Raw genomic sequence first — 27,935 nt, 5'->3', positions numbered from 1 at the left:
GCATCTATAGTGCTGGTTTTAGTTGAATTTGAGTGAACTGGTTTATTAGCTCAAGCAGACAATGAAGAATGAGAAGGAAAAGTAGCTAAGAACAGAATCTGAGAAATTCAGTTGGAGAGGCAGAAGAAAGGGAACCCGTAAAGAAGGAGTCCTGCAGGAGAATATCAAGAACGAGATCCAGAGAAGTAAGGGAAATGCAGGTTGAAAAGGGGCTCCTGGATCTGGCAGTGCAAACCCTGAAAATGACACACCAGATTCAGCAAGGTGCTAGGGACAGAAATCACACTGCTATGTCCTGAGGTGCAGGTTGAAGGTGTGTGTGTGTGTGTGAGTGGACAAGGGTGTGGGCACTCAATCCAGAAATCCAGAAATTCTGAGATGGGCCGGTTCAGGAGCCCCCAGGTTAAAAAAAAAAAAAAAACAGAGCACTCAGTACCTTTCCAATAATAATAGGATATGAGAAATACCTGTGTAACCTATCCCATGTCTAGATTATGCCCAGTTGAGGGTTCTGCCGTACCCCGACTCTCCTTAAACTAATGCAAGCTATGAAAGTAAAGGACATGCAGAAACCTACAGGTAGGGTCTGGAATGATGAAAAAACAAATCCCTAGAAACAGAAGCAGAGTGAAAGGCAACAAAGAGAAAACAAAGACATCCTTTTTGTGGCCTCTCACATTTATGCAAGAGTATAATGTGAAATGGGATGGTTTTGCCACTTCTTGCGACTTTGCCCCCACGGGTCGGATGCAATTCGAATTGGGAGAGCCAAATCTGGTTCCTACTCCCTCCCAACCAGAACATCTGGTTTGTGATAAGTGCTCGAAGATCCTGTATTTTCTGAAGTATGCAGTGGGTGTGGCGATGGCAGGGGTCACTGGACGCAGAATGGATGAGCTAATCAGAGTATGCCATAACGTGAAGGTGGGGAGGACCTGAGTCCCTGCATGGATGGAGTAGTGTCAGAGCAGTGAGGTTAGGGAGACGGCGCCCATCACCTACACCCGGCCCCCAAGCCTGCATGGATTCATGGCTTTCATTCATTGTTTCTGGATCCCAACACCAGGTTGTCCAGCAAGTGCCTGGGGCTTTAGTCCTGGGACAACTATGTAGTCTACAGCTTATAAAGCCACACTGTTTAGCCGGGGGGCAGGAAAAGAGGAAGGCAATTTGGCATGTGGTTATATACTTTTATGGTCATACATAAATGTGATCTACAGCAAGATATATACATCTATCTGTGTATGTCTCTCTTGAAGGTCTCTAAGAGAGATGATTTTCTCTTAAACCCACATTTCACTGTTTCAAAAATAAAAGAACTACCTACATTTTATTGGGTACTGAGCTGTACAAGTTTGATTTGCTGTTCAGCATGACATTCTCTATATTTTAAGCCCGCGTATCCTATTTATCATACTTGTATATGACAATAGCCTCCCATGTGGAAAATATTTTAATGTTTATGAGCCACCAGCTAACATCTTATTCTTGTACAACACTTTCTATTTTTCAAAAATGCTTTTATATGTTATCTCTTTGGATCCCACTCCGGGTACGGCAGCCGTCTGTCACCGCCTTTGTTTTTACTGTTGAAGAAACAAACACACTGAAAGGGAATTGTTACATTTGTGGGATCCAAGGTTGCTGTCCCGGAGGGCGGACACAGCAAGTTCTTCTCAGTCCCCAGGGAATGGGGACCCAGGAAGATGGCCCGCATGGTTACATTCACGAACAGAATGCTGGAGGTGTTAAGACTGCAGACAGTTGGAAAGGAAGCGGGCGTGGGATGTGAGGAGGGTGAGCTCACTTTTGGATGAGTCGCGGTGCAAGTGACCGTGGGATAACTATGTATAGATCGCTGTGCAGACAAGCAGCCAGGATGGGCGTGGAGGCAGGAAACAGAAAGAAGGTGAGAGGTCAAGCGAAGATGTGGGTTTGGCAGCTGTCCAAACCCTGATCAGCTCGGGCTCCTGGACGCAGCCTGGGCTGAGAGAGGGGTGCGCGCGGGGGAAACCCAAGCCTCGGAGGCCCCGCGTGAGGCACGGGAAAGGGAACAGAGGCATTCTAAGCAGCCAAGAACTGAGAGGTCCCAAGAAACCCGGGAAGGAAAGGGGCCGTGTGGTGGGAGTGAGAGCCGGGTGTTCAGAGTGACAAAGACACTCCTGAAAGGAAACCCTGGTAAAAAAACAAAAAAACAAACAAAAAACAAAACTCTTGTTCCTGAGCTCTTGGCTAGGTATTAAGTTATAAAGGCAGACTCTGAAAACTTATTTATTCATATGGAGGAGCCAGATGATTTAATGAATCTGGACACCTCATTCCCTAACCAGCATGGCTTGGAGGAATTTGGCTCCGTTTTTTTAATGACTGCCTGATTGTCCCCTTACACCCCTGTGCCTTCCCCTGGCACTCCAGTCCTCCTCGGTCCCTGCCCGCGTCTGCAGCTCCGGTCCTGGGGCCCGAGCCCTGTGTGTTTAATCTTGAGTGTACACTGAGCACAGAGCTACTGGGGGTCCCCTCAGCTATGTGATGAACGCAGGTGACTGTCCCTCTTCGCCCCACCACGGGTTTATTTCTCCTCTCTGGGAATTTCTCACTCCACATTTCCCTAGTGTTTGGAAAGATACATTTTTCAGGCTTAGGGGTGATTGGCAAAGATTTTTATATGGGGCTTGGCATTTAAACATCCGGAAAAGTTGTGAAATCAATTTTCTGCGGATAAAGATGGACAGATGGAAATATCTGGTGCTTTCCTTACACATGTGCAATATACATAATGAGATCATTGCTTGTTGTGCTACACTTGAACTCTGTTTTACCAGATTTTAGGAAGAGTATTGTCTTTTGTTTTGGAGCATGAGCGCCCGGGTGGAAATACCGCCTCCTGACTGAAAAGAGAGCTGGGTGTGGAATATTTATTGGTGTCGAGTTTTCATATGCTTTCCCCAAATGCTTACCAAATCTCTTTGGAGAATTTAGATGTCCTTTTTGTTCAAACTATGGACAGTCGCACCGAGCCCATCTATTTTAGCCCCTTGTATGTGGTGAAGGAGGGGGAAAAAAAAAAAACAGATGGGAAAGGAGAAGGAAGCTACTACGTTTTTAATCACATGTGGGGAGCCCATCTTGGAAACTAAAGGACCTCTGAGCATGATGAAGCAAACTGCAAAACTGTAATATTGTAACTCAGAGGGTGCCTGGGTGGCTCAGTGGGTTAAGTGTCTGCCTTCAACTCAGGTCATGATCCTAGGGTCCTGAGATCAAGTCCGGCATTGGGCTCCCGGTCATCAGAGAGCCTGTTTCTCCCTTTGCCCTGACCCCCGGCTTATGCTCTCTCTTGCTCACTCTCTCTCTCCAATAAATAAATAAATAAAATCTTTTAAGAAATATTGTAACTGAGATAAATGGGGAATAATACTGTCATTATTTTGGATATACCCACCGAGGCCATCTTTCTGGGTCCCCACTCACTGGAGAGTGGGAAGAAATTAATAATATGTCCACTTTCATTTACAGTGAAGTGAGATCCAGTAAGCGTAATAATTCCTTTACAGGAGACCTCAGTGTCTCAGATAAAGACGTCCTGTGTTATCCCCGCCTGACCAAGACGTTCTACCAAATCAGCATGGCCATGTGCTGGGTTGGTGTGGGGGGAGCCCAGGGGGTGGTCTTGTCCAGAGTTCTAAATTAGGATGAGTCAGGAGCTCTGCCCTTGCTATTGCTACCGCATCTGTCTCGTCCCCCCTTCTCTGTGCGAGGGAAGCAAGGACACAATCATCCTGACCATTCAGCTCTTGTCCTTCCGTGCACTCCTCACAGCTCTCTCTCTGTCCCTAGAGTCCTGTCTTACAGAAACCTCCGTATGCCAGTGAAAAAGCCTGGCACTTGGAAATGTGAGAGCGAATGGTACAGGAATGCGGGACTCTGCCTCAAAGGAGAAGCTGGGTTTACAAGATTATTTTCTTTCCTCATAATCCTATTTTGCATGCCATGGGCTGAGTATTGCTTTATTCTTTGTCTCTGCCGTCTTTCTCTAAAAAATCCCAACCATACATAGGAGACAGTTAACCACTAGGGGCCAGGAAAACACTCTTGAATGGCAAAAGGAAAATTATTACTCCAATTCAAATACACATTCTAATTTTTTTCCCTTATTTTATACCTCATGCTATAATTAGCTGGATATATCTTAATTTTTTTCCTAAATAAAGTGAAAATAGCCTGAAAGATCCTCTAAATGAATGGTGATTTTCTTACGGATAGGCCAAAAACCTAGCTATGGGGACCTCACTGCGGAGTAGAATGGGAGGAAGGGATGGAGGAGGAAATGCGTGGCTTTGCCATCTATACTTACTCTGAACCAAATGCCTAAAAACACAGGAGGGTAAGTGGGAGGAAAGAGAAGCAGTGATCAACTTTGCATGTGCTAACCAAGTCAGTTGCAGAAAGAAAGAAAGAAAAAAAGAAAAAGGAAGACTGACTCATTGGAGGATATGTGACACAGGAAGCCATCCTAACCTCCTGTTGACCCCAATTTGAACAGTGCTATAAAGTGGGGAATGGTGCTGCCACTAGAGCAGAAGACACAACTGACCTGATGAGAAAGTATTTAAAAACAAGATATCCAAATTAAAGCTACTTGCAGACTACAGCTTCCCCAGACCATCCCTATTCTGCTGTTGATAGAGGACATTAATAAACTGTCCATGTTCAAAGAAAAGTAACATGAAGAAAGGAACAATCTTGGGATCAATACATTGATACTATAAAGGCAGAGAGAGGGAGAGAAGAGGAAGGAGGAGGAAGAGGAGGAGGGGGAGAAGGAGAAGAAGGTGGAGGGGGAAGAGAAGTAGTAATAGTGGAGGAGGGGGAGAAGGAAGAGGAAGAGGAAGTAGAAGGAGAAGGAAAAAGAGAAGGGGAGGAGGAGGAGGAGAAGGGGAAAGAAGAAGAAGAGGGAGAAGGCGGGAGGGGAGGGGGAAGAAAAAGAGAAGGAGGAAAGAGAAGAAAAGAAGAAAACATAACAAACAACTTGGAGATAATGAGAACATGACAGAAGAATTACTCCAGGAAACAAAAGAAAATTTCAGACACATACTAATCTATATTTTCCTACCAGTTGAAGAAAACATACTATATAGAAAAAAGAGGTCAAAGAGATGATAAGAAGGAAAAAGAAAAGAAAAGAAAAGTATACTGGGAGAACTTAAAGAAATTGGAACTAGTCAAATCATTGCAGAGAGGAGATGAAACATAAAGTAGAAAAGGCTGCTGCCAGGGGTCTGGGGAAAGATTTGAAAATCACACAGAGAAAAGCTATACTCTCACACTGATATATGTAAAATTCAATACCTATAGTGAATAAAAATACTCAATAAGCTAGATATAGAAATAAATTTGCTTTGGTTGGTATAGAATACCTTAGTAGAAACTCACATGAAAACATTTGTGTTGGAGTAACTGTACAGGTATTCCTACTGAAGTCAGAAGAAGAGATGCTGTTATTTATCTCTGTCCTAGCACTGTAAAATTAGAAAAGGCAGCAACAATACAGTTTATGGGCAAAACACAGACAAGATTAATTATCTGTGAATGATTGGTTTGCCAACCTCGAAATTCAAAAGTATCAGAATGAAAAGGGTAGATCTAATTACACAGTTCAGTGAGAGGTGCAGGGATTGTAGATTATTAATATAGGAATCAAAACAGTGGAACATGCAAACATAAGACTTCTTCAAAATAATGGTTTTAAATGATGACTTGATTTTAATGTTACATTCAAGGTGGTAATTAATAAAATAATATCCCTTTTGGAAAACAATTTATCATGATCTGCTAATATTTCCCCAAACATACAATTGATCCAAGAAATCTTACTGCTAGGAATTTGTTCCAGAGAAATTCATCACACATAAAAATATTTATATGAATAAGAATATTAATTGGTGTATTATTGGTAGTAGTACATAGAAAGATATTTTAAAGACATAGAAACATGTATTTTAGATATTAAGAGAAAAACTATATACATTGTTTAAATGTATTCAATTTTTGTAAAAGTGCCTCCTGTACACACATGTTTAAGTCTGAATGTGTTTCTATATATGTAACCCTCAACATCTTTACTTTCCAAGACCAAGAAAGAAAAGTGTTCCTATTATTTCATCTTATATACTTCTTAGTAGTTTTTTGTCTAACTTATTTTTGTTTATTTTAAACAAAGAGAATGTATTATTTTCTATGCAAACTAAACAAAGCTAACACTAAAACTTCCTGGATTTGAACCTTAGCTCTACCAGTCACTGGCTTGCATGATCTTTGGAAAACTGCTTGAGTTTTCAGAGTTTCAGTTTCCTTATTTTTAATATGGGGATAATAATATACCTACCTCACAGACTTGTTAGGGGACAAATAAGTTAATATATGCTGGGACATTCTCCAGAATAGATCCCACAGTAGGTCACAAATTAGGTCTCAATAGTACAAAAAGACTGAAGTCATACTATGCATATTTTCTGACCACAATGCTATGAAATTTGAAACTGACCACAAGAAAAAATTTGGAAAGACCAAAAATACATGGAGGTGAAACATGTTACTAAATAATGAATGGGTCAGCCAGGAACTAAAAGAAATAAAAAAAAAAATACAGGGCATCTGGGTAGTTCAGTTGACAGAGAATCCAACTTGATTTCAGCTCCAATCACGACCTCTGAGTTGTGGGACTGAGCCCCACATTGGGCTCCAAGTTTAGTGGGGAGTCTGCTTGTTCCCTGTTCACTCTCTTCTCTGTCCACCTCCCTCACTTCCACCTTGAATAAATAAAATATTTTTAAAAAATACATGGAAACAAATGAAAATGAAAATATGATAGTCCCAAATGTTTGTGATACAGCAAAAGTGGTCCTAAGAGAGAAGTATATAGCAATACAGGCTTACCTTAAGAAGCAAAAAAAGAGTCTCAAATAAACAACTTAACCTTTCCCCTAAAGGAGTTAGAAAAAGAACAACAAAGTCTAAAGCCAACAGAAGAAGGGAAAAGATAAAGGTTAGAACAGAAATAAATGATATAAAAACAAAAAAGACCAAAAAAACAATAGAATGGATCAATGAAACCAAGAGCTGGTTCACTGAAAAAATTAATAAAACTAATAAACCCCTCACCAGACTTACCAAAAAGAAAAGATAAAAGATCCAAATAAATAAAATCACAAACAAGAGAGGAGAAAAAACAACCAACACCACAGAAATGCAAACAACTATAAGAGAATATTATGAAAAATTATATGCCAACAAATTAAGTAACCTGGAAGAAATGGATAAATTCCTAGAAACATAAAAACTACCAAAAATGAAACAGGAAGAAATAGAAAACTTGAACAGACTGATAGCCAACAAAGAAATTGAATCAGTAATGAAAAATCTCCCAATGAATACAAGTCCAGGGCCAGATGCTTCACAGGTGAATTTTACCAAACACTTAAACACAACTTAGTACCTATTCTCCTCAAACTATTCCAAAAAATAGAAAATGAAGGAAAACTTCCAAATTCATTTTATGAGGCCAACATTACCCTGATACCAAAATCAGAAAAAAGACTCCACAAAAAGGAGAACTACAGGCCAATATCCCTCATGAATATGCATGTAAAAATTCTCAACAAAATACTAGCAAACCAATTCCAATAGTACATTAAAAGAATCATTCACCACCAGTGGGATTTGCTCCTGGGGTGCAAGGCTGGTTTAATATTTACAAATCAATCCATGTGATGAACCACATTAATAAAAGAAAGAATAAGAACCATATATGATCCTCTCAATAGACAGGAAAAATATGTGACAAAATACAACATCCATCCATGATAAAAACCCTCAACAAAGTAGGGTTAGAGGGAACATACCTCAACATAATAAAAAAAAGACCATATATGAAAAATCCACAGCTAACATCATCCTCAGTGTGGAAAAACTAAGAGCTTTTCCTCTATGGTCTAGAACAAGACAGGGATGTCCACTCTCACTCCTGTTATTAACATAATATTGGAATCCTAGCCACAGTAGCCAGATAGCAAAAATAAATAAAAGGCATCCAAATCAGCAAGGAGGGGTCAAACTTTCACTATTTGCAGATGACATGATACTCTCCATAGAAAACCCTAAAGATTCCACCAAAAAGTTGCTAGAACTGACACACAAATTCAGCAAAGTTATAGGAGACAAAATTAGTGTAGAGGACTATGTTGCATTTCTGCATACCAATAATGAAGCAGAAGAAGGAGAAATCAAAGAATTGATCCCATTTACAACTGCACCAAAAACCATAAGATATCTAGGAATTAACAAAGAAGTGAAAGATTATACTCTGAAAACTATAAAACAGCTGATGGAAGAAACTGAATATAACACAAAGAAATGGAAAAACATTCCATGCTCATGGGTTGGCATAAGAAATATTGTTAAAATGTCTATATTACACAAAGCAATGTACACAAGATTTTACATATTTGGAAGAGAGAGAGAGAGGGAGAAGAAGCCTCCCCCACTGAATGGGGAGGGAGCCTGATGTGTGGCCTGATCCCAGGATCCTGAAATTACAACCTGAGTCGAAGTCAGATGCCCAACTGACTTGAGCCACTCAGGAACCCAAGATATCTATACATTTAATGCAATCCTTATTAAACAAACAAACAAACAAACAAACAAAAAACCAGCAGCATTTTTCATAGAGCTAGAACAATCTTCAAATTCGTATGGAACCACAAAAGACCTGAATAGCCAAAGCAACCTTGAAAAAAGGCATAAATTTGAAAGCATCACAATTCCAGACTTCCAAGTTATATTTCCAAGCTGTAGTGATCAAGACAGTGTGGTACCGGCACAAAAATAAACACACAGATGGTCATTTAATCTTCAATAAATCAGGAAAGAATATCTAATGGAAAAAAAAGACTATCTCTTCAATAAATGATATCAGGAAAACTGGACAGCAACATGCAAAAGAATGAAATGGGCTACTTCCTTACACCACACACATACACACACATACACACACACACATCAAAATGGATTGAAGGCCTAAATGTGAGACCTGAGGCCATAAAAATCCTGGAAGAGAACATAAGCAATACCTTCTCTGACACTGGCCATAGTGACATTTTTCTAGATATGTCTTCTGAGACAAGAGAAACAAAATAAAAAATAAACTATTGGGACTACATAAAAAAAAAAGTTTCTGCACAGTGAAAGAAACAATCAACAAAACTAAAAGGCAGCGAGGGAATGGGAAAAGATATTTGCAAATCACATATCTGATAAAGGGTTAGTATCCAAAATATATACAGAACTTTTAAAATCAACAACCAAAAAACAAATAATCCAATTAAGAAATGGGCAGAAGACGTGAATAAACATTTTCCCAAAGAAGACATAAAGATGGCATTCAGACTCATTAAAAGATATTCATCATTACCCATCAGCAGGGAAATACAAATCAAAATGAGATATCACCTCACACCTGTTAGAATGGCTAAAATCAGCAATACAAGAAACAGCAAGTGTTGGCAAGAACGTGGAGAAAGGGGAACCCTCTTACACTGTTGCTGGAAGTGCAAACTGCTGCAGCCACTCTGGAAAACATATGGAGTTTCCTCAAAAGGTTAAAAATGGAACTATACGATAATCCAGCAATTGCACTACTAGGTATTTATCCAAAGAATATAAAAATACAGATTCAAAGGGATACATTCACCTTGATGCTCATAGCACCATTATCTATAATAGCCAAGATGTGGAAGCAGCCCAAGTGTCCTTTGAGTGAGGAAAGGATAAAGAAAGAAGATGTGGTACACACATGCGCGCGCGCGCGCACACACACACACACACAATGGACTATTACTCGGTCATAAAAAAGAATGAGATCATGTCATTTGCTATGAAATGGATGAAGCTAGAGTATATTATGCCCAGTAAAATAAGTCAGAGAAAGACAAATACCATATGATGTGGAATTTAAGAAGCAAAACAAATAATCATAGGAAGGAAAAAGAGGGAAACCAAGAAACAGATTCTTTTTTTTTTTTTTAAAGATTTTATTTATTTATTTGAGAGAGAGAGAGACAGTGAGAGAGAGCACGAGCGAGGAGAAGGTCAGAGAGCGAAGCAGACTCCCCATGGAGCTGGGAGCCCGATGCGGGACTCGATCCCGGGACTCCAGGATCACGCCCTGAGCCGAAGGCAGTCGTCCAACCAACTGAGCCACCCAGGCGTCCCCAAGAAACAGATTCTTAACTATAGAGAACAAAGTGGTGGAGGAAGGTGAGTGGGGGGATGGGTGAAATAGGTGATGGGGATTACAGGGTGCACTTGTGATGAGCATCAGATATTTTATGTAAGTGTTCAATCACTAAATTGTACATCTGAAACTAATATTACTTTGTGTATTAGCTAACTGGAATTTAAATAAAAACTGTAAAAAATAAGTTAATATAGGCAAAACATTTAGAAAGTTCCTGGCATATATGAAGCACTCTGTGTTAGCTATTAATTATGCGTACTTGTTTAATGGTGAATTATTGGCCCTAATTCACTTTTTTAATTGCCAGTTTATTTTTATAAAAAGTATATTAAATAAAACTTCAATATATCTTTTTATAAATGTGTACCAATTTATGTGTTTTATAAAATTATATTTCTCTACTACTCAAGTAAATAGATTTTATAACAATTTTCTTATGTTCCTTTTTCTTCAATTTCACACTATCAATATTTTTCTTCAGATTGAATACTATTTTATACTACTTTCTTGATATACCAATGTTTTCTTTTTTTAATTAATTTTTTAAATTTTTTAATAAACATATAATGTATTATTAGCCCCAGGGGTAGAGGTCTGTGAATCGCCAGGTTTACACACTTCACAGTACTCACCATATCAAATATCCTCTCAAATGTCCATAACCCCACTACCCTCTCCCTACACCCCTCCCCCCAGCAACCCTCAGTTTGTTTTGTGACATTAAGAGTCTCTTTTGGTTTGTCTTCCCCCATCCCATCTTGTTTCATTTATTCTTTTCCTACCCCCCAACCCTCCCCACCGTTGCTTCTCCACTTCCCCATATCAGGGAGATCATATGATAGTTGTCTTTCGCTGCCAATCCGTTTTCTTAAATAAATGTGATGTAGAATTTTACCTCACTTAAAAGTTTTCTATCTCTATTATTCAACCCCCCCCCCTCAAATTTCATCATTCTTTACTTTATGCAATGACTCCCACATCTAGAAGGCTGCAAAATTTAGACTAATCTTTTCAGGAGCTCATTGTGAGAGAACATTTATCTTTTGGTAAAAAAAAAAAAAAGTACTCTTATCTTCTTAATGCATATATTCTTATGCACACATCTAAGTAGAGAAGGTAATAAGTATTTTGTGGTTACATTTTTATTCCTATGTTAACTGCTAGCGTTGAAAAACTAAACAGGCTTCCCGTCTCCAGTCTGAATTAAGGACCATCACTTTATGGTCCCAGAGAGCACCCTTGGAATGCTCCATTTTACCACTTTTTGGTTTAGGGGACCATTTCTGTGACCTCTTTGAGGACAATGATGAAGATGTCTTTGTGGGCAGTGAATGTGACCCACTCATATCTCTACTCCCAACCACTACCACAGTACCTAGTTACACAGTTGACAGTTTTAACAATATTCATGGAAAGAAATTAGACTTTTAAAACATGTTACAGTTATTCTTTGCAATCCATATTAATTTGATGTCATTTACAAATTATACATCCTGATTTCTTTCACTCAGGAATGTATAAGAAATAATGTGAAATATTTATTGAACACTATATATGTCAGGGACTTTTCCAAGACCTTAAGACATTAATTCAGCTAAGCTTTACAGCAATACTAAGGGGTAGGTACTAGTATTATTCTCATTACAGATAAGGGTACAGACCCATAGGAAGATTAAGATTCTTGCTGAAGATCACACCATTGGGAATATAGTCAATGGTATAATAATGTTGTAGGGTGACAGAAGGTAGCTACACTTTTGGTGAGCGTAGCATAACATATAGACTCATCAAATCACTGTTGTATACGTGAAACTAATCTAACATTTTGTGTCAACTATACATCAATTAAAAAATGAACAAAAAAATTACACATTTGGTGAGCAAAGTGGGAGAATTTGAACCAAGAGAGTATCTCCACCTTATACCATACTGCCTCTCTCCTATGACACCAGGGCCATTAAATTTTTATTTATTTATTTAATTTTTAAAAAGATGTTATTAAATAAATAAATAGAAAAAGAGAGAGAGAGAGACTGTATGCATGAGAGTGGGTGGGGTGGGACAGAGGCAGAGGGAGGAAGCAGACTCCCCACTGAGCAGGGAACCTGATTATGGGACTCCGTCCCAGGATATAGGATCATGACCTGAGCTGAAGGTGGGTGCTTAACTGATTGAGCCACCCAGGCATTCCCACTGTGGTCATTTTAAATACAGCCCATTTCATGTTAGTTCTATGATCAGCATCTTTTGAATGATGTGCCAGCCATGTCTTAGGCACTGACACACAGCGATCCTGCCCAAGGGAATCAATACTCTAGAGAGGGGAATAACAGTGTAATCAAAATACTGTGTGATAAGTGCAAAATATTTGAATTTACTAGAGAAGTGATAGAAATTATCTCTTGCTAACAAATTACCCAGCAGCTTGAAATAATAAACATTTATTATCTCCCAATTTCTCTGGGTCAGAAATCTGCCATGGCTTAGCTGAGTGCCTCTGTTTCAAGCTCCCTCACAAGCTACAATGTTGTTTAGGGCTGTGGTCTCTTCTGAGGGCTCAATTGGAGGAGGATCATGTGGTCATAGCTGGGATTCAATTTCTCATAGTTTGGTAGATTGAGGACCTCAGTTCCCTACTAACTATTGGTTCAAAGCCTCCCTCAGGGGGTGCCTGGGTGGCTCAGTGGGTTAAAGCCTCTGCCTTCGGCTCAGCTCATGATCTCAGGACCCTGGGATCGAGCCTCACATCTCACTGTCTGCTCTGCAGGGAGCCTGCTTCCTCCTCTCTCTCTCTCTGCTTCCCTCTCTGCTTACTTGTGATCTCTGTCTGTCAAATAAATAAATAAAATCTAAAAAAAAAAAAAAAAGCCTCCCTCAGTTCCTTGCTATCTAGGCCTTTATATAGGATGCTAACAGTGTTTGAGAGATCCAGTTTCTCTGTGTGCTCACCAGCACTTGGTATGATCATGAGTTTTAATTTTATCCACTTGGATGTTTGTATGTTTTTACTGGGGTTTTACTTCAGTCTCATTTCTTACATGTAGCTGTTGTGTTTTTACTGACTGCTGTGAGTATTCAGTGATTTTGTCCACCATGGCAGAAGGTAACTCAAATAATTCTCATCTTTGTATGGGGTCTAGAAACTGTTCATCAAACACTTCCCAGTAATTATTTATCCATTCCTTTGGGTTTTACCCTATACATACATACACTAGTAATCAGCCAAAGACTTAAAGAGACTCCATGCAGATTTCTGGAGTCTCCAACTTTGGAGACCTGAACATGTACACTGTGAATTTTTATGACTTCTAGTTTCTCAGAGTGCCTGGGGGTGGTTCAGTTGGTTAAGTCTCCAACTCTTGATTTTGGCTCTGATCATGATCTCAGGGTCATGAGATTGAGCCCAATGTCAGGCTCCATGTTGGGTGTGGAGCCTGCTTAGGATTGTCTTTCTCTCTCTCTCACTCCCCCTTTGCCTGCCCCACATGCACACACACTCTCTCTCAAAAAAAATAAAAATAAAGAAATAAAATGAATAGAACCTTCTGATTTCTCACATCTTTCATTTTTCCAAATGTAGCAGTCACCACCTTTACCGTACTCAGCTTCTCTTGGTTAAAATAGACTCTTCCATCTTCTTATCCCATCTCCTAGACCTCCTTCAAGACTCAGCAGGGATCCTGTGGAAGATTCAGTAGTGGTGTCCCAAAGATGTCTATACCTTAATCCCCAGAGCCTGTGAAAGTATCTTCTTTCATGGTAAATGGGCTTTGCAGATGTGACTGAATGGAGGATCTTGAGATGGAGGGATTATCCTGGATTACACTGATGGGTGCTACATAATAGCACTATCATGAAAAAGACAAAGGAGACACAGAATGAGAAAGAGAAGATAGAAACAGAGATCAGAGGCAAAAAAAAAAAAATACTACTCTGCTAACTTTGTGGATGGATGGAGGAAGGGGCCACAAGTGAAGGAATGCAGGTGGCCTTTAGAAACTTTAAATGTCAAGGAAGGAGATTCTTACCTGGAGCCTCTTTAAGGAATATAGGCCAAATGAGACCTTGATTTTAGCCCACTGAAACAGATTACAGACTTCCAACCTCCAGAAATGGAAGAGAATAAATTTTTGTTTCAGCCACCAAGTTTATAGTAACTTGTTACAACAGAGAAAGCTAATATATACCATTACTCTGTCTTTTGTCTGTGCTTTCAGTCTTCCTCCTTTGCTTGGTTCCTCCCCCTCCCCCTGGAAATGCTCTCTAGCTTCTCTGGAGTCAGCTCCTGGATTCTCTAGGACAGTCCTTCACCATCCTCCTCCTTATTGCTCCTGTGCCCTATCACCACTTCGTTCTCTATAAACTGAAGTAAGTCCCTGCCTGCCACATACCAGAATCTCTTTCTGGAATTTTAACTAGAGGCCCATCCTTTGACTTCCTTCTCAGTGTCTCTGCGACATTTGATAAAATGGATTGCTCAATGTACAATCACTACCCCTTTAAGAAAAGACTTTATTTTTACAACTGTTTTACAATGACAGGAAATTGAGAAAGTAGTACAGTGGGTTCCTGTAAATACCCTTAGCCAGTTCCCCTATTGTTAACATTTGTGTGGTATATTTGCTACAACTTATGAATTATTAATGTATTATTGTTAACTACATTCTATATGATATGTAGATTTCCTTAGTTCTTGTCTACCATTTTTTTTTTTTTCTGTTCCAGGATCCCATCCAGACTATCATAAAAAACGTTTACTTGTCATTTCTCCTCAGGCTACTCTTATCTGCAATGGCTTCTCACACTTGGGTTTTGTTGTTGTTGTTGTTTGTTTGTTTTTTGATGACTCACAATTTTGAGGAGTACTGGTCAGATATTTTGTAGAATGTTCCTCAGTTTGAGTTTGTATGATGATTTCCTCATGATTAGACTGGGATTATGAGTTTTGGGGAAGAATAACACAGAGGTGAAGTGTCGTTTTCATCATGTCAGGTAAGGGTACATGCTCTCCACATGATTTATGGCTGTTAAGGTCAATGATCACTTGGCTGAGGCAGGGCTTGCCAGGTCTCTCCACTGTAAAGTTCCTCCTTTTTTCCCTTTTCATACTCTCCTCTGTGGAATAAGTCACTATGTGCAGCACATACTTAAGGAGTGAGGACTTATGGTTCCCCTACCTTTTCTTCTAAATCTCCTACCTTGAATTTTCCCACAGAGCACAGTCTTGATTTGTTTCCTCTTTATCACGTTGATATTCTAAACCTAAGTCTAACCAAATGTCCTGTGTCAGTGGTGTCTCCTTTTCCCTCCTCAATAATACTCTCCTATCTACTGCACTTCTCTGTCTTCTCCTGCTTGCAAGAGACTTCCAAAGGTGTAACCTTAGCACTGGCCCCTCTCCTGAGCTCAAAAGCCAGATATTTCCACAATATTCATCTGCAAGCAGGTGTCAGTTCAATCTTTCAACATTGACCTCTTTGTTTCTTCATTTCTACTAATGGTTTGTCTAATTGCTGTGTTTGTCCAGTCATGAAACCTTAGAGCAACATCAAGTTTTTCTTGCTTACACCTAATTCAGCCACATTATCAATTCCTGAAATAATTAAATCATTCATATGAAATATCTCTCTCCTCAATCTCTTCTTTTTTATCTGTGGTCACCCAGAGTCAGGCCTTCACCTTCTCTCATCTAGGTAGTTTCAGTGGTGTCCATTCATATACCCTTTTCTTCACAGTCTATTCTATGCCCTCAGTCAGATGGTTCATTCAAGACAGCTAAAGTTACAGTATTTTGAGGTAAACATCTCTAGTGGCTTCCTGTTAGTGAATATCTCCTTCCCTCCCCTCCTTCCTTTCCTTCATACACCCACTCTACCATTACCGTCACCAACACCACCAATTACTGAATGACAAGCATTTTACTCAATGCTAGTGGGCTAGAGACAAATTGTTGAAATGTGGCTCCTGACAACCAAGGAGAGGATACATTCTTCACAGTGACATGGAAGGCACAAAATATTCTAGTCTCTACCTCCAAATACATCCTCTGCTCACCTACTCATAGGTCTAATATAAATGCTGCTTTAGACGTATTACTTACTCCATCTAGAACATCCTGGATTCTGAGACAACCCCATTACAAACATACACAGACACACACACACAGAGTGAAGTTGTCTGTCTTGTCTTGAAATTCATACAGCATTCTCTTTATCTTTAACGCATGGGACTTTCTCCCCTACCCCCATTATCATCCTCTGTGTACATGTCTTTTATCCCTCCCCAGACTGGTAGTTCCTCCAAGTCACTGCTGTGCTTAAGATATGTCTTATCTCCTCTAGTGCTTGCAGAAAGTGGACCCCCAGTAAATCATTTTGACAGGTTACCTTGCTTTGTGTTATAGAGAAGTCCTTGAAGTGAGAAACAGGGCCCAGATAATTACTGTCAACCTTGCCCTGTGTACCGTACAACACTCTCAGAAATGGGCCACAGTTTGTATCCAGCTTGGTTCACATCAAATCATTATCTGTCTGCCATATAAGTATGGTTAGAATTTAGTTTTAGTTAGAATCCGTAGGAAAAACTTTATCAATAAGAAACAAAGTGAAAAACAAAGCTCAGGGTATCTGTACCTACTTAAATAGCTTTTACTTAACAGCTTCCTAAATCCCTTGCCAGACAAGATATTTTAAGCATCTTGCCACTCTTTAATTGTGTAAAATAACCATGGTTTTAGGGTTGAACTTCTAAGTGATTTTTCTCTTTTGTGTACTTTCCAGAATTCATTTCAGACATAGTTTTCAATTTTGAATAGTAATATTTCAAATCAACCCCAAGGTAAAAGTTGTAGGACAACATAAAAAATGAAGTCACTTTTCATGTGTTTCCCATTGGCAAATTACTGTGTTTTTTCTGCCACCAGGCTTCATCTAATGATGTGACCTTTACCGTGCTAATAGACAGCAAACAAAAATCTGCCAAACTGTGATAAAATATAGGTTTTAAATATAAAATGAATTAAGCTAAGAAGATTTATAAAGGTCAAAAGCATGGAAAGAATTAAGTTGAAACAGTGATTTGTGTTTGACACATGTTGTACCAGATTTTCTCCAAGGTTATTTTTTGAAATCTTAATGTGTAATAACTATACGAGAGACTGTACTTTTTTTTTTAAAGTAACACTACAGTAGTGTTGACTAATGTTTGTTTAAGCTCAGATATTAGCTTATTCAACTATTATATACCAAATATGCACCAAGTAATAAGACACACTCAATAAACTCAGTAACAATCCTTAATATCTTGCAAAATACAATTTAATAGGCGTGAGAGATAAGCAAATTTTAACTATTTCAGGAGAAATGCTGGTGGAAGCTGTATCTCCCTCACAAAGACTTCTAAGAGGATGGAGTCTGCCGGGCATACAGAAGGAGAAAGAGACTGCACACATAAAGCGCAGAGAAAATACATACATAGAAATACATATGTACATAGAAATACATACATACATAGAAATACATACATACATAGAAATACATAGAAAGTACAGAGGAGAAAAACAGTGCACCTTTGAAACTGAGAGAACCGAAAGAAAAGTCACTTATGGTGTGAGTCAAGCTTGACGGTGTAAAAGACTAAAAATTGGTGATTCTCAGCCAGGGATGAGTTTGGCCCCAGGGGCATTTGTCAATGTCTGGAGATACTTCTGGTTACCATCACTGAGAGTGTATAGAGGCTTGCTGGCATCTAGTGAGTAGAGGTGAGTAGAAGCTACTACCCAGACTTGAATGCACAGGACAGCCCCTACCACAAAGAACACTCTCCTCATCAGTAGTGCCTAGGCTAATGCTGTTACAAATAAACCTGTAGACTTACATTAGGGTTAGGTGACAAAATTAACTGAAGGAGTTTGGGATTTGTGCTGGGGGTCATGGGGTACCAGTGAGGGACTTAATCACATCTTTTTTTTTTTTTTTTTTTGTCATTCCAAGAGACACTCTATTATCATGGCCGTAATTAGATATTTGTTTATGGTAACTCTCACTCATGGGATTGGAAAATAGTGCTTACTATGAATTACATCCACCAGTCATACAAAAGTTGAAAGAGCACCATTGGGGAAAATTTGCTAGAAGTTTAAAAGCCAACAGGAAAGATGCCTTAATTCTTTGGTCCTTGCCAAATGACCATATGCCATATGGTCCTTGCCATATTATGTCACAATATAATCTTTAAAATCTGTATATTTATTTTATGGGAGTCTCTCCTGCCACAGAGTCAAGCCAGGCACCCACTCACATGAATCTGGAGCTCTCCTGGAGCTCAACAGATCACAATGAACCACTGTTCAGTTTCAAAAAGAAAAAGAGAAAAATCTCTTATGTCCAGTGCAAAAAGGAATCATCCAAAGTTTCAGAATAGGCTTTCTTAATTTTCTTTTTCTTCTCTTTTCTTTTTCTCTTTAAACATTTTTTTAGTCCAGTGCCTTTTGAACATCTGGACAATTATGACCTCTCTTTTTAGAAATATGCACTTATCCTCCCAAATACTGCTTCTAATTTCAGGGGTTCATGGACCATATAGAGAGATACAGTGATTTCTCACATGATGCTGATGTTCCCCAAAATATCTAAAGGCCAGATTTATAGCAACAAAAATTTGCCAAAGGAAATATAGCACAATTTAGAATCATCCAGAGAAAGCTTTGCATTTTTTAATCAATGAAAAGCTCTTTCCAAAAAAGCTAAGATACCACTTGTGTCATCTTGCAGAATATAAGTAATATTGCATCACAGCAAAAAGAAAGTCAATGGAAATGAGCAATTTTTCTTATGATGTATAATGAGGACAATATGTTGCTCTGGTTACAATAACCTCTGTGATGAACAATTCTGTAAACCATGAGCTTTCTGCTGATTCCTGTTCATGTAATCATTACTTTCTCTAAAAATAGTGATTGATTACAGTCTCAGTGTCTTATAAATGGGAAAAAAGGGTGAATTGATTTTGCTTGCATTCATTATTGCTCTTCTCTTCTACAATCAAGCACTGAAATGTCAATTCCCTTTACCTTCCTGCACCACAGATGTCCCAACTGACTTAGTCAGGAGAGAACTGCCCCCAGAATACCCCCACAGTGATAAACACACACATGCATACACACATACACACATCTCATCAGGTCTTTGGAGGAGATAATACATGCTTATTTAATGGTTTCTATGTCTAGTGACATGAAGACCATTAACCCACTGTATTTTCTCCTTCTTGTCTGTCAATAGACCCTTCATTTGTCTCACTTGTTAGTTTCTACAAAGACTCTGAGCATCTGCTTTATCTCCACTTCTCTCTGGGATTTCTAGTAATTTTTTCACTTAAGCCAAATTCCCCATAACAATCTGAATGTCCCCCGGCACCCTTTAGATTGGGTTTTTGTGTACTTTATGAGTCTGAGGCGAAATTAAAATCTAGTCAGAATCAAGGTGTCAGCTGGGATGCAGGGTCTTCTTACAAGCTCATTGGTTGTTTGCAAAACTCATTTCCTTCCCACGCTTTGAACACGTCTGGTTCCATCTTTAAGCAGTAAAGGTGGCTAGCATCCTTCTCATACTTCCTGACTGTCTCTTCTCTTTCTGCCACATTTTTTGACTCTAGTGGGAGAAAGTTCTCTGCTTTTAAGGGCTCATGGGATTAGATTGAGTTTACCTGGCTAACATAGGGTTCTCTCTATCTTAAGGTTTCTAACCTTAATTACTTCTAATAGTCTCTTTGCCATGTAACATAACATACTTGTATGTTCCACTGATTAGGGTTTAGATATCTTTGGGGATCATTATGCTACCACAGACACCTAGAGATAAAAAGTGTCATGGACATTCAGAGGAGGGCTAAGGTGATCACTTCTAATTAGAACTGATATGGGAGGCTCTTGAGCAACCTGCTCGGGTTCGCTTTCGGGAGCTTTTGTTCCCTGAGCACTTTCCGGAAGAGGGGAATGAAAATGGCGGCCACCCAGTCTCTGGCCCGGAGGAGCTGAGAGCCCGGGGCCCCACTCTGCAGTGTGCCCTCAGAGAAAAGTGCTCAATCATTCCCGTCTCCCTGGTCTCCAGCCGCGCTCCCAGCTCACCGAGCCTGCGACCGGTTTAAGCCTGGATGTGTAAATACCACTGAAGTGGACGTCAAGAAGTCATCCAGAATGAGAAACTCACACAAAACACACAAGTCTGTCTATGGTTTACCAAATGACATCAGAAGTCACAGCCCTACCCACACCCCCACACCAGAAACTAAACCTCCAACAGAAGATGAGCTACAGCAACAGATTAAATACTGGCAAATACAGTTAGATAGACATGGGTTAAAAACGTCAAAAGTTGCTGATAGTATGTTAAGTTACACGGAACAATACTTAGAATATGACCCATTTCTTGTGCCACCTGACCCTTCGAATCCATGGCTGTCTGATGATACTACTTTCTGGGAACTCGAAGCAAGCAAAGAACCAAGCCAGCAGAGGGTAAAGCGATGGGGTTTTGGCATGGATGAAGCATTGAAAGACCCCGTTGGGAGAGAACAGTTCCTTAAATTTCTAGAGTCGGAATTCAGTTCAGAAAATTTAAGATTCTGGCTAGCCATGGAGGATCTGAAGAAAAGGCCTATTCGAGATGTCCCTTCCCGAGTGCAGGAAATATGGCAAGAATTTCTGGCTCCCAGAGCCCCCAGCGCCATTAACTTGGATTCTAAGAGCTACGACAAAACCACACAGCATGTGAAGGAGCCCGGGTGGTACACGTTCCAGGACACTCAGGAGCACAGTTACAAACTGTAGAAAAGTGATTCATATCCACGTTTTATAAGATCCAGTGCCTACCAAGAGCTTCTACAGGCAAAGAAAAAGGGGAAATCTCTCACATCAAAGAGGTTAACAAGCCTCGTTCAGTCTTACTAAAAGGATCACTTTGTAGCATGGAAGAGACTGGAGTCACTGCATATACTTTGTAGCTCTTTGTTATTACTTGGAGCAGAGGACATTAGACCAAGATGTTGCATGAGCAAAGGACCTGAATTATTCTCTCTTTGTGTACATCAAGGCGTTGCCATTTCAAGTGACTCTACTATCTGGATGCCTCCATTTCAAAATGTTGTCTGCTTACTTTCTCCTTGTAGTACGCTGGATCTGTCTCTTTTCCTTTTTAACAAGTTCAAGTGAAGTAAACCTTTTTATCCCCCCTTTCTCTTTTTCTTAAAGCTTCTGCTAGACACACGGTTCACTGAAAATTCACTCAAACACTGGAAGAATTGTAAAAGAAAAAACATATATCAATAAGTATACATATGGCTTCACATTTATTAAACAATAAATTAGCAAGGAAAGTTTCATTTCAGCAATGTGTTCACAGTCAGGAACAAGCTCCTGTCCTTGTCTGTAGTCTGTACATTCTCAGTTAATGTTTCTTGCATTTATTTTTATACCATATTAAATAAGAAACACCTTTTACTCCAAATGTATTAAAGTTGATCCCTTCTCTGTAAATTTGTGTATGTTTATATTGTTGTTTTATCTTTCACTAAAAGATGCAGAATCTCAAAAAAAAAAAAAAAGAACTGATATGGGAGATCAAAACCACAAAGAGGTATCACCTCACACCTACTGAAGGGCTATCATCAAAAGACAAGAGTTGGCAATAATGACAAGAGAAAGGAACCCCTGTGCATGGTTTGGGGAATGAAAATTGCTGCAGTCACTATGAAAAACATGTATGTATGGAGATTCTTTAAAAAATTAAAAATAGAACTATCATGTGGTCCAGCAATCCCTCTTCTGTACATATATTCAAAGGAAATGAAATCAGGATCTTGAACAGATATCTGCACTCCCATGTTCACTGCAGCATTATTTGCAAGAGCCAAGACATGGGAACAACCTAAGGGTCCATCAGTGAATGAATGGATGAAGGAGTTGTGGTATGTATTATAATGGAGAGAAAGAAGGAAAGCCACGAGAAAGAAGGAAATCCTGCCATTTTGACAACATGGATGGACCATAAGAGCACTGTGCTAAGTCAAGTAATTCAGAGAAAGACAAATAGTGTGTAACATCACTTATATGTGAAATCTGAAAAAGCTGAACTCAGAGAAATAAAGACTAGAGTGATGGTTAACCAGTATATGAGGTGAGGGCAAAGGAAATGGGGAGATGCTGGCCAAGAGACGAAAATTTTCATTTAGAAGATGAATCCATTTTGAGGATCTGATGTATAGTGCCGTGATTATATATAACAGTATCACATTATATACTTGAAAGGGGCTAAGAAAATAGATCTTAAATGTTCTCACCACAAAAAAGAAATAGTAGTTATGTAAGGTGATGGATGGTCTAAATTAACACTTGAGGAGTGATGATTTTGCAATATGTAAGTGCTATCAAATGAACATGTGATACTCCTTAAACTTGTACAGTGCTGTATGTCAATTAAAATAAAAAAATTTAAATGCTCATCATCATTAGCCCTCAGGGAGATTCAAATTAAAACCACATTGAGATATCACCTTACACCAGTTAGAATGGCCAAAATTAACAAAACAGGAAACAACATGTGTTGGAGAGGATGTGGAGAAAGGGGAACCCTCTTACACTGTTGGTGGGAATGCAAGTTGGTGCAGCCTCTTTGGAGAACAGTGTGGAGATTCCTCAAGAAATTAAAAATAGAGCTTCCCTATGACCCTGCAATTGCACTCCTGGGTATTTACCCCAAAGATACAGATGTCGTGAAAAGAAGGGCCATCTGTACCCCAATGTTTATAGCAGCAATGGCCACAGTCGCCAAACTATGGAAAGAACCAAGATGCCCTTCAACGGATGAATGGATAAGGAACATGTGGTCCATATACACTATGGAGTATTATGCCTCCATCAGAAAGGATGAATACCCAACTTTTGTAGCAACATGGAAGGGACTGGAAGAGATTATGCTGAGTGAAATAAGTCAAGCAGAGAGAGTCAATTATCATATGGTTTCACTTATTTGTGGAGCATAACAAATAGCATGGAGGACAAGGGGTGTTAGAGAGGAGAAGGGAATTTGGGTAAATTGGAAGGGGAGGTGAACCATGAGAGACTATGGACTCTGAAAAACAATCTGAGGGGTTTGAAGTGGCAGGGGGGGTGGGAGGTTGGGGTACCAGGTGGTGGGTATTATAGAGGGCACGGCTTGCATGGAGCACTGGGTGTGGTGAAAAAATAATGAATAATGTTTTTCTGAAAATAAATAAATTGAAAAAAAAATAAAATAAAAATGAAAAAAAATTAAATAAAAAAATTTTCTAAAACTAAATGTTAGAAGAAGAACCATTATGGAAGAACTATATAATTAAAACTATTAGAAGTAGGACCTTGGGTTTCTAGCTGGACCTTAAGTTTTGAGTAGAATTTTGAGTAGAAGCTTGCGGGCATAGAGATATGAACATGAGAAAGTAGGAGAGTTTGGAAGAAATAGTGCCTAATCAAATTTGGGGCATGAAGGATGAAAAAAACAGGTTGGAGCCAGGAAGTAGGGTATGTTAAATTCTAGCTCAAGAGTTCACATTTACTAAGAATATAACTGGTACCTTGAAGATATTAAATAAAAATAAATCTTGAAATTAAAAAAAATTTCTTAGGGACGCCTGGGTGGCTCAGTTGGTTGGACGACTGCCTTCGGCTCAGGGCGTGATCCTGCAGTCCCGGGATAGAGTCCCACATCAGGCTCCCAGCTCCATGCGGAGTCTGCTTCTCCCTCTGACCTTCTCCTCGCTCATGCTCTCTCTCACTGTCTCTCTCTCTCAAATAAATAAATAAAATCTTTAAAAAAAAAAATTTCTTAAATGCTGCAAGTGAATTCTGAGAAAAGCCAATTTTGCAGCTGTTAGATAAATTTATCTGCGGAAAGTGTAATGTTACTGGTATGATTTGGGTTCTCGGAAAGGTCTGAGAATTGTTGAAGCTGAATGCAGAAAGAGTACCTTTTAACAACTCCTAAATAAGGACTTCTCATTAAGGCTTTAATATTTTCCATGAAGCAAAACCTCAGATTTTACAGATGTTCATGCTCAAACATCATTGTCAGTACTTGCTTTCACCACAAATGTGAATGACTCGCAGGCTATCTCTTTTCCCTTTTATTCATGAAAATAATCAAATGTATCATGATTTGAAAAATCTATAGATTAAAAAATTCAGAAGATGTGACAGATCTTATTTGCAGCAGCGATGACAAAGATAAAAGGGAATAGAGAACAAAAAATATGCAAGACTTACATAAAGAAATATTTCAAATGCTATCAAAGAGTATGAAAAAGACTTGAACTGATGGAAAGAAGTATTATGTTCTACATCAAGAAGACTCGATATCATAAAGATATTGATTCTTCCTATGCTAACTTAAAATTGAATGTTATAATACCAATAAAATACCAACAGCCTTTAATTTTTTTTTCTTTTTGCTTGACAAACTGAATATAAAAGTCACATGGCAAAATAAACAAAAAGAACATGCCCATGTCAAAAACTCTAAAAGAGAAAAAATAGAGTTGAAACTAACTATATCAGATAGTAAATCAAACCCTAAGTTTCAATAATTTGAACACTATGATATCATCCAAGACTAGCCAGAGGAACAAATGATATAGGGTAAGAGATACAGACACAGACCCAAACACATGCCAAATGATAAAGAATTCAACATAATTTAGTAGGGAAAAAATGTGGATCAGTTAATAAATCAGTCAAAAAATCTAGTTGTACAGTGTGGAGATTCCTCAAGAAATTAAAAATAGAGCTTCCCTATGACCCTGCAATTGCACTCCTGGGTATTTACCCCAAAGATACAGATGTCGTGAAAAGAAGGGCCATCTGTACCCTAATGTTTATAGCAGCAATGGCCACAGTCGCCAAACTATGGAAAGAACCAAGATGCCCTTCAACGGATAAATGGATAAGGAAGATGTGGTCCATATACACTATGGAGTATTATGCCTCCATCAGAAAGGATGAATACCCAACTTTTGTAGCAACATGGACGGGACTGGAAGAGATTATGCTGATGAAATAAGTCAAGCAGAGAGAGTCAATTATCATATGATTTCACTTATTTGTGGAGCATAACAAATAGCATGGAGGACAAGGAGTGTTAGAGAGGAGAATGGAGTTGGGGTAAATTGGAAGGGGAGGTGAACCATGAGAGACTATGGACTCTGAAAAACAATCTGAGGGGTTTGAAGTGGCGGGGGGGGGGGTGGGAGGTTGGGGTACCAGGTGGTGGGTATTATAGAGGGCACGGATTGCATGGAGCACTGGGTGTGGTGAAAAAATAATGAATAATGTTTTTCTGAAAATAAATAAATTGGAGAAAAAAAATCTAGTTGTATTAAGACAGCTGGATAGCAACCTAGAAAGAAAGTTTTATTTATACCGCATGCCAATCTAGAGGACACATTCTAAATGGATCAAAAGTATAAATGTAAACCATGAAATCATCAAAGCACTAGAGAAATCTGTGAAAAAATTCCTTTATGATCTTGGATGATCAGACATCATAAAAGAAAAAGTACCTGTGATTACATAAAAACTTTTTTTTAGAGATGAAAGCATCACAAACTAAATCAAAACACAAAAATTGATACTATATTTACAATAACATTTAAAATAGCAAAAATATTGCAAACATTTAAAAATCTCCTCTGTGAGGACCAGTTAATCATTTTTGATCCATATAATAGAAAATTATGTTCCTAAAAAAAAGAATAAGGGAATTCTCTATGTATTGATATCAAAGGAACACCAAGATGTATTATGAAGTGAAAAAAGCAAAGTGTAGACAACTACTATGCTATCTTGTATACAAAAAAGGGGAACTTGGGGGCATATATATATATTTGCTTATATAGGGATGAAGATACTTTATGCATGAAACCAATAACAGTGCTTATCTGAAGGTTAAGAAATGGAGAAGGGAGACTCAAGTAGTGTTATCTTCTGAATCCCTTTTAATATCACTTTCTTTGGTATTACCGGTTTATAAATTTAAATAATAAATCTAATAATAGCTTTCTTTTTCAAGGCAACTCTAGCTCATTCTATCAATTCTTCTTCTGCGAAGTTATCATAGGGAATATTACTAACCACAGAATTTCTTCAGAGCAATGCTTCGTTTGGCAAAGGTGAAAGCCTTCTGGGTTTTGGCTCTAATGGTTCTCACACCACTTCTGACTAGTTGGTAACACTCTTGAAACTCACTGGGTCTGTTCATTGAGCTATTAAAAAGGACTTGAGAGATCTGGTGAGCCAACCAGTGAGCTCTGGGGCTGGGAATTGAGTAAGTCAATCCATGACTGGGGCAAAGAGTTGGTCAATACAAGGTACGTATTACTCAAAGTTGGCCAGGCTCTGCATTCTGGATTTATTTCTCTCCCTGCCTGGCCTCAGTGAATCTATCCTGACTTCTTGCTTCTCCAGAGCCCTGTGAATTACAACATGGTACAAAGGAGCAAAACAGGGAATGAGGGTGGGGGTGGGGGATATTGCCATTTTTAGCTGTTGTATAAATGAACAAATGAAAATGAATGATACACACACACACACACACACACACACACACACACACACACACATATATATATATATATATATATAGGTTAATGAGATATGCTGGTGAAACTGCCTTAAAGCTCCACTTAATTTTATATTGTTTTCTTTTGTTGTTGTTGTTTGGTTTTTGTTTGCTTTTTTAAAAAATTGTGTTTAGGTGTCCTTTAAAAAGTAAATTCTGGGAAGAGAAGTCTGGATCCTTTCAAATACGGAAGTTGTGACTCTGAACATCATTTATGCGTGTATGGAGGGCAGTAGGCAAGCTTAGAATAAATGAAATTCCATTCCAATTAAAAAGGGATTCTTGGAAGCACCTCAAGCAAGCTAGAATTACTGTCATGCAAGTTGATGTTTTAATCTCTCCTTTTCTATTCGCTGAAAGGCTGATGAAGGAGCAGAGAAAAAGGCAAGTAACTTGAGAAAGCAAATGATGGTTTTCTTTTCTTTTTTTCTTTATAAATTTTAAGTGAAAAGAGACTGGCTGAAGTTGAGATGGGATTATGGTATAAATGGTCTGAGAAGAACAAAGACTATCGTGGTTTTGATAACTGACCATGGAGGATAAGATTTTAATTCCTTAAAGAAGCCCTAAAAAAAAAACGGGGAAAAAAAAAAAACAGATTGCAAGAACTCACTCAAGCTCTGAAGGGAAACTCAAGGTTAAATCCAGCAAGAAGCAACACTACTAAAGATGAGTTAGAAAAATACCCATTCTTACCTGGTATCTTTTCTAAGTTTTTCCTCCAAATTGTGAATCTTCTCTAAAGAGAGCATTTCTTCATAGTTCTGCTTTCTTGCTTAATAGAGAATTTTGTTTCAGGTAAAGCCTGAGGGGAAAATGTAGCTAAACCCTATGAGTGACTTAATCATTCCCGTGAGAAGTTAGCTCTTCAGATCTTGAAGCTAAGATAGCACTGTGAATAGGACGACACTTCATTCAAACAATGGGCAGCGGATCAGGAGAAATTTAGAGGCCATTGACACGGTAGTGTGAACATGCAAGCCTACAAAATAACC

At 38.8% G+C, this 27,935-nt stretch overlaps 1 protein-coding gene across 1 annotated transcript; it reads left to right on the top strand.

Annotated features, from left to right (window-relative positions):
• Positions 1 to 1,715: 1,715 nt before the first annotated feature.
• LOC122910192 (regulator of G-protein signaling 7-like) lies at positions 1,716 to 21,310 on the top strand. The gene is given in 4 exon segments (XM_044254855.1): positions 1,716 to 1,797; positions 3,555 to 3,640; positions 11,477 to 11,627; positions 20,404 to 21,310. Coding segments are annotated over 4 exon segments (1,158 nt in total). The 3' UTR covers positions 21,243 to 21,310.
• Positions 21,311 to 27,935: the final 6,625 nt, after the last annotated feature.

Source organism: Neovison vison, chromosome 6 (assembly GCF_020171115.1).
Source record: "Neovison vison isolate M4711 chromosome 6, ASM_NN_V1, whole genome shotgun sequence".
In the NCBI taxonomy this organism is placed as follows: domain Eukaryota; kingdom Metazoa; phylum Chordata; class Mammalia; order Carnivora; family Mustelidae; genus Neogale; species Neogale vison.
Note: the sequence above shows the minus strand (reverse complement) of the source record. Positions and strands in the feature narration are given on the sequence as shown.